The sequence below is a fragment of the Rhinichthys klamathensis genome, unplaced genomic scaffold (assembly GCF_029890125.1).
Source record: "Rhinichthys klamathensis goyatoka isolate OS25496 unplaced genomic scaffold, OSU_Roscu_1.1 h1tg000200l_1, whole genome shotgun sequence".
NCBI classification, from domain to species: domain Eukaryota; kingdom Metazoa; phylum Chordata; class Actinopteri; order Cypriniformes; family Leuciscidae; genus Rhinichthys; species Rhinichthys klamathensis.
This window is the reverse complement of record NW_026606726.1, coordinates 506,180-514,123: the sequence shown is the minus strand read 5'-3', so window position 1 is coordinate 514,123 and position 7,944 is coordinate 506,180. Positions and strand designations below refer to the sequence as shown.

At 37.7% G+C, this 7,944-nt stretch overlaps 1 protein-coding gene across 1 annotated transcript; it reads left to right on the top strand.

Moving 5' to 3' along the window:
* The first annotated feature begins 210 nt into the window (after positions 1 to 210).
* Positions 211 to 7,351, top strand: plk2a (polo-like kinase 2a (Drosophila)). The gene is made up of 14 exons (XM_056263141.1): positions 211 to 465; positions 753 to 860; positions 948 to 1,064; positions 1,145 to 1,274; positions 1,353 to 1,536; positions 2,489 to 2,687; positions 2,771 to 2,918; positions 3,402 to 3,496; positions 3,592 to 3,730; positions 3,821 to 3,901; positions 4,807 to 4,966; positions 5,047 to 5,176; positions 5,268 to 5,378; positions 6,774 to 7,351. The coding sequence occupies exons 1-14, from the start codon at positions 244 to 246 to the stop codon at positions 6,963 to 6,965; spliced, it is 2,016 nt and encodes a 671-aa protein (XP_056119116.1). The 5' UTR covers positions 211 to 243; the 3' UTR covers positions 6,966 to 7,351.
* The last annotated feature ends 593 nt before the right edge of the window (positions 7,352 to 7,944 follow it).

Below are 7,944 nucleotides of genomic sequence, written 5' to 3'. Positions count from 1 at the left end.
TTTATTTCAATTGAAAGTTATAGGCTACATTTAATTTAAATTGAATAAAAGTTAATATCGTGATTTACAGATCTATCTAATCGCAGGAATAAAATATTCCATCTTTGAGACGCGCGTCTTCATTCCAGCGCTCTCAGTGAACGCGCGTGACGCGCCAGTGAAATAAAATAAGGGGGCGGAGCCTCCGCGCGCGCGTGTATAAGACTGAAGCTCTGTGATGATTTCTCCCAGTCGGACTCGAGCATGGACATACTCAGGACTATAACACACCACCATCATCATCATCACCATCATCAGCCTGTGAACAACGGCAAGATGTGTGAACACACACACCACAGACCCACTGAGAGCAGACGAGGGAAAGCAGAGGATAATAATAATGCTCATGCCACGCAAGAAATGTCACGCATCATCACGGATTCAACCACTGGGAAATGTTACTGTAGAGGAAAAGTTTTGGGCAAGGTAAATATTTTACACATGAAAAAGTAATACAATGGAGCACCATGTAAATACCATAGTACAAAAAAACATGGTATCAGTACCATGATATATTTTAAATATTTAAAAGTGCATCAGCTATTTTATTTTGGGTTTTGTTTAATTTTATGAATTAGTAATGCATAAGAGTAAATAAGAGATTTGAATATACAATTGAATATACTGATATGTAATGCTGTTTTAATGCATCCTCTCTCTCTCTCTCTCTCTCTCTCTCTCTCTCTCTCTCTCTCTCTCTCTCTCTGTTTCAGGGCGGTTTTGCCAAATGCTATGAATTTACAGATCTAAGCACTGGGAAAATGTATGCAGCCAAAATCATTCCACACACGCGCGTCTCCAAACCTCACCAAAGGGAAAAGGTAACTTGCTGTCCTGTCGTCACGTATTTGCTGCTGGCTGCATTGCTTAAATCGCTAATTAAGTTTTTGCAACCGTTTGATTGACAGATCGACCGAGAAATCGAATTGCACAGAGCCCTGCATCACAAACACATCGTTCACTTCTACCACCACTTCGAGGACAAAGATAACATCTACATCCTGCTTGAATACTGCAGCAGACGGGTGAGTGCTATTGACGTCTTGCTTTAATAATAGGTCTTGTAGGAAATATTGTTGCGCTGACGTATTGTGTTGTTCTTCAGTCTCTAGCACATATTCTCAAGGCCCGAAAGGTGCTTACAGAACCAGAGGTTCGGTACTACCTGAGACAGATCGTCTCGGGGTTAAAGTATCTCCACGAGCAAGAAATTCTGCACAGAGACCTTAAACTAGGTAAGCCCCTGGAGCATTCAATCATTCCCAAACAATACAGAAATCCCATTCGTAACCTGATTCTGTTGCTTTTCCCAGGTAACTTTTTCATCAATGAATCAATGGAGCTCAAGGTTGGAGACTTCGGTCTGGCTGCGAAGCTCGAGCCGGTTGAGAACCGTAGGAGAACAATATGCGGGACGCCAAACTACCTGTCGCCTGAAGTCCTCAACAAGCAAGGGCACGGCTGTGAATCTGACGTCTGGGCTCTCGGCTGTGTGATGTGAGTACTAAAGCATCGCTGTTTCACTTTAAACGGGCCTCGCAACTGAAGGTTGCACTCGAAAAAGAGAGAAGATTGGAAATTAACGGGGGGTTGGGGGCAAAAATGCCACCAAAATGAATAAAAATGCCCCCAAAATTCAAGATATGGGGCAAAAAAAGTCACTGTATGAGTTCTTGTTTTAATATTTAAAATGGCCACCAAAAATGCCACTAAAATTTAATAAAAATGCCCCCAAAATTCAAGATATGGGGCAAAAAAAGTCACTGTATGAGTTCTTGTTTTAATATTTAAAATGGCCACCAAAATAATAAAAATGCCCCCAAAATTCAAGATATGGGGCCTCCGTTTGCACTCGAAAAAGAGATAATATCGGAAATTAACAGGGGGTTGGGGGCAAAAATGCCACCAAAATGAATAAAAATATCAAGATATGGAGCAAAAAATGTCACTGTATGAGTTCTTGTTTTTAATATTTATGATAGGATATAGTTAAGCAATACTGAATGAGCAAGAGTGCTGTTTACCGAATACCAGGACAATTGTCAATGTGTTATTGATTTCATACAACAGTTCAAAAACATGAAATTAACATTTAGACTACATTTTAGACTACATAAATCCACTGCAACACAGTGATGTTTCGTTACTGAATGAATCCGCGTTTAATGAGTGATTCGAATGAATGATTCAACAACTCGCTAATAAAGACATTCATTTTCTTCATCCAGCTGTTTTGAATGAATCATTTGACTGAATCATTTGACTCAATGATAGGCTCATTAGGACAATTTGCTGCAACCTACTAAGAAAATAAAGTAATTCCAGTCGCATTGCATACAATGTTTTTATCTGGCTCTGAATTGCAAAGTCCGCCTCTAACAAGGAGGATGTTACTCTTGTAAATGTCATGCAGATGTTTATTTATGATGGATGATTTGTGTCCCAACAGGTATACCATGCTTTTGGGAAGACCTCCTTTTGAAACCACAAACCTTAAAGAAACGTACCGGTGCATTCGTGAAGCGCGATACTCCATGCCGTCGTCTTTGTCGCCTCAAGCCAAGCATCTCATCAGCAATATGCTGGCCAAAAACCCTGTGGAAAGGCCACAACTCGATGATATTCTACGCCACGACTTTTTCTGCCAGGTGTGTGTCCGTTTGTGCGAACGAAACATGTCAGCAGTGAAGTATTCAGTGGTTTGAGCTTGTTTTTTCCCCTCTTATATCAGGGTTTCACACCAGACAGACTGTCTTCGAGCTGCTGCCACGCGGCCCCAGATCTCCACCACACCAGTCCTGCCAAGAGCTTCTTCAAGAAAGCTGCTGCCGCCCTGTTCGGTGGGAAGAAGGACAAAGCCAAGTACTTGGAGACTCACAGTAAGCGCTTGTGTACAGTAAACCATTGGTGACCCTGGACCACAAAACCAGTCACGAGTCGCAAGGGTGTATCTGTGGCAATAGCCAACAATACATTGTATGGGTCAAAATTATCGCCAAAAATCATTAGGATATTAAGTATCCACGTTCCATGAAGATATTTTGAAAATTTCCTACCGTTAATGTATATAAAAAATATTTTTGTGAGTGAATGCAGCAAAATCGCGAACATAAATGGACAAATTTAAAGGCGAGGGTGTTTTTTGCACCCTCAGATTTTCAAATGGTTTCACATTTAGTTGTATCTCAGCCAAATATTGTCATATCCTAACAAACCATACATCGATGGAAAGCTTATTTATTCAGCTCATTCAACTCAATTTAAAAAAAATGTACCCTTGTGACTGTTTTTGTGGTCTAGGGTCACATTTGTGGATTATCCAAATGACATCATTAGACTGATACACGTCTCGCTTCTTGTAGATAAACCAACCAAGGAAGAGGATGACATAAACAAACTATGCCTTGACCTCCGGAAAGCTTCACTCAGCCCCCAACCCTGCAGAAAACCCCTTGAGGTGAGCTCCTTCGTCCTCGTCCTTCTCTTAGTTGTGCAGAAAGTTTAAGATTGTAACCTAACCTCATGCACATTCCTTTCCTATATTTCCCACAGGACACTAAGCCCACTATCACAACTGCTGGAAAAGCAGCTGTTCCCGCAGTGAAGGACACTAGCAGCAAGCAGCACATTAGAGACAGCATTCGGATGATCGTGCGGGGAACGCTGGGGAGCTGCAGTAGCAGCAGCGAATGTAAGAGACTTGCACATTTTTATCAACGTGAGGATGTTAATGGATGTGTCAGTGCGATATCTAATGTGTTTTGGTGCTTTGTGTTCACAGGTCTTGAGGACAGCACAATGGGAAGCGTTGTGGACACTGTTGCACGAGTATTGCGCGGCTGTCTGGAGAACATGCCGGAAGGTGCGTATCCGACATGAACCGATTTACAAATGCAAAGTCACTTTTAATAACCAATTCTTAATAAAAAAGTAAAAATGCATTTAAAAATAAAACGGATTGTAAGATTTAAAAAGCACAAAAAGGGTAAAAAATAAATAAATATATATATTTAAAAATAACAATAATATATATATATATTAATTGAAATCAGTTTTGTTTAGAATTTTTTTTATTCCACGTTAAAGTTAATAATAATATAAGGCACATTAATACAAATATTAATAATATTTATTAATAATAAAGTAAAAAAAAATCTGAAAATAAAGCATATTTATAAAACATATTGTTAGATAAAAATAAAAAGCATTAAAAGGATTTTGAAAATTTTAAAAAGTTTAAATTCTGAAAATAAAATAATAAAAATTAAAAAAAAAAATTTTTTTTTTTCATGTCAGTTATACATGTCGTTTCACTTTTAATAACTTTTTTTTAAAATATAAACTAAATAAAATGCATAAAAAAATCTGAAAATAAAATATTTATAGAACATTGAAAAATACAGAGGGTTTTGTTATAAGTGTAAATAAAAATAAAAAGCATTAAAATAATTTTTTAACATTTTAAAAAGTTTAAATTCTGAAAATAAAATAATAAATTGAATTTTTGTTTGAGTTTTTTCCCATGTCAGTTATACATGTCGTTTCACTTTTAATAACTTTTTTTTAAATAATAAACTAAATAAAATGCATTAAAAAAATCTGAAAATAAAATATTTATAGAACATTGAAAAATACAGAGGGTTTTGTTATAAATGTAAATAAAAAATAAAAAGCATTAAAATAATTTTTGAAAAATGTATTGAAAAATAATTTGTCAAAGTTATACCTTTCACTTTTAATAATGCATTTTTAATCTCTTGTTTACAGCTAATAACATTCCCAAAGAAAGCATGAACGGCAGCTTCCAGTGGGTGACGAAGTGGGTGGACTATTCCAACAAGTACGGCTTCGGCTACCAGTTGTCGGATCACACAGTTGGCGTCCTCTTCAACAACGGCACACACATGAGCCTTCTGTCGGACAAAAAGTACGTTGCCCATCTCAAGTGTCTTTGTAGCTCTTTTCCTGATAAAGATCATGAAGACTAACGTGTCTTTAAACCTTCAGGACGGTGCATTACTATGCAGAGCTGGGACAATGTTCGGTCTTCCCCACTACTGAAGCCCCAGAGCAGTTCGTCGGTCAGGTCACCATCTTAAAATACTTCGCCCACTACATGGAGGAGAATTTGATGGATGTAAGTGTCCTCGCTTGGTGGAAACCTGTTGCAATGGAAGTCTATCAATAATTCACAGATTTTCTGATTATAACTTGCTGCTCTTCAACAGGGAGGTGATTTACCCAACGTAACTGATGCAGGCAAACCCAGACTGTACCTTCTTCAGTGGCTCAAATCGGATCGAGCACTCATGATGCTCTTCAACGATGGCACTTTCCAGGTAAAACTTCATATTTGCTCTGCTAGAATGAAAGAACATCTACATAATAGGGATGTAACGATACCCTCATGTCACGATTCGATACATATCACGATACGATATTATTGCGATACTCCAAGACATGTAGTAAAAGGTTAACTTAAAATGCTACATTTGGTATTACATTGTGGGTGTAAATGAAATGGTGACAGCAGAATAAAAATATTCATGATTCTGAAGCTGAAAACTATGGAAGCTTGTTTCCGCCACAGAATGAAAAATAAAAAAGGTAATTGCGACTTTTTATCTCACAATTCTGACTTTTTTTCTCACAATTGCGTGAGAAAAAAACTTTACAGAAATTAAAGTCAGAATTGCGAGATGTAAACTCGCAATTGTGAGAAAAAAAGTCAGAATTGTGAGATAAAAAGTCGCAATTACCTTTTTTATTTTTCATTCTATAAAGTCAGAATTGCGTGATATAAAATCGCAATTGCATGTTATAAAGTCAGAATTGCGAGATATAAAGTCAGAATTTATTGATATAAAGTCGCAATTGCGTGTTGTAAAGTCAGAATTGCGTGAAATAAAGTCACAATTGCGTGTTATAGTCAGAATTGCGTGTTATAAAGTCAGAATTGCGAGATATAAAGTCAGAATTTATTGATATAAAGTCGCAATTGCGTGTTGTAAAGTCAGAATTGCGTGAAATAAAGTCGCAATTGCGTGTTATAGTCAGAATTGCGTGAAATAAAGTCAGAATTGATTGATATAAAGTCGAAATTGCGTGTTATAAAGTCAGAATTGTGAGATATAAACTATTCTGAGGGGAAAAAAGTTAGTCTTTTTTTCTTAGAATTGGCCTGATAACTCGCAATTGCGAGTTTATATCTCACAATTGTGAGAAAAGATGTTAGAATTGTGAGATAAAATTCGCAATTCTGTCTTTTTTTCTCTCGCAATTGCGACTTTATTTCTCACAATTCTGACTTCATATCTCGCAATTGTGAGATAAAAAGTCGCAATTATTATTTTTATTTGTTTTATTCAGTGGCGGAAACAAGCTTCCATAGAAAACAGAATTATTTTAGACGAATATTCTTGCACTCTTTCACTGACTAGATATATTTTAAAAAAATGTAGGACACTTTTTACTGGTAACATCAGACATTTGGCATTATCAGGACCCCAAATTTGCATTATTATACATTATATTGAACATTATATATAGTAGTTTAATGTAGTACTGACAAAAAAATTTTCCTCACACAGAAATTTTATTTTGGGTGAACTATACACAATACTTTTGTCACTAGTATCCGCGATACATGTTGTTGCAGTTTTGTATTGCGATATATTGTGACACCCCGACTACATAATGTTGACTTGATTGCTAAACTCATGCTATTCCCACAGGTCAACTTCTACCACGATCACACCAAGATCATCCTGTGCAATCAGAGTGAAGAATACCTCTTGACGTATATCAACGAGGACCGTGTTTCCACCACGTTGCGTCTCAGCACGCTCCTCGTGTCGGGATGCTCACCGGACCTTCGCACCCGCATGGACTACGCACTCGACATGCTGTTGCAGAGATGCAACTGAACCACACGAGCGCACAGAGACTGGGATACTTCGAAAAGACGAGAATGTGGACTATTTACGACTGGACGGGAGAGTGTTGAAGACGGGAGGAGATGAAATGGATTATGAGTTTTACAAAAGGACTGAACTGAGCTGGGCTGGAACCAGAGACGATGATGAAATCAAGATGATAATGTCTCATTTGAGGTGTTTTAAATGCAGAAATCTTGCTTTGTTGAAGCCAAACGGAGATATTAACTCTTTCCCCGCCAGCGTTGACTACAAAAGTTGCCCCGAATCACATTCACAAAACTTTCACGGCCTCCAGAATATTTTCTTGTACGGATAAACATTCAATATATTGAAAGAAAGAAAGAACAGAGCCTCTGCTTTTAAACTAACGAAAATATATCCACACTTGAATGTGGATCAGAAACAAAAAGCGGAGAAAATCTCGTTTTTGTCAAAGACTTTGTCGGGATCGATAATCAAAACACAGATGCGGTAGATCGAGTCCATCAAGTCCATCCGTCGTTTCCTCTTCATGGGTTCGACATTTCATTCGATAACAATATTCAGTTTTGATTTATATTTTGTTTATGTTTGATGATCACGTAAATGACTTCTATCCGCTCGTTCTGGTTTACACAGATCATATTCTTCGCTTGTTTTTTGGATTTGGAGATGCTGTGCTATTTCAGAAGTTGCGCAACAGCGCCCCCTACCAAACCCAGATTCCCGGGACAAACTGGTCAATGGCGGGGAAAGAGTTAAAGTTGAGGAAAGAAGGCTTTAGAAAGGCAGGGTGGTTGGATGTAGCTCTCTTGAGAGCAGATTTCGTTTAACTGTGAAAACATTCCTGCTTAAGGACACGAGCTACAGAGTGAAATGATCCGATGCTGTAGTTCAACATTTCACTGTGCGCACGCTCTGCAATGCCATGGACATAACTTATTATCAGACAGAACCCACTATTTATTTATTTAATAAAGATGATCTT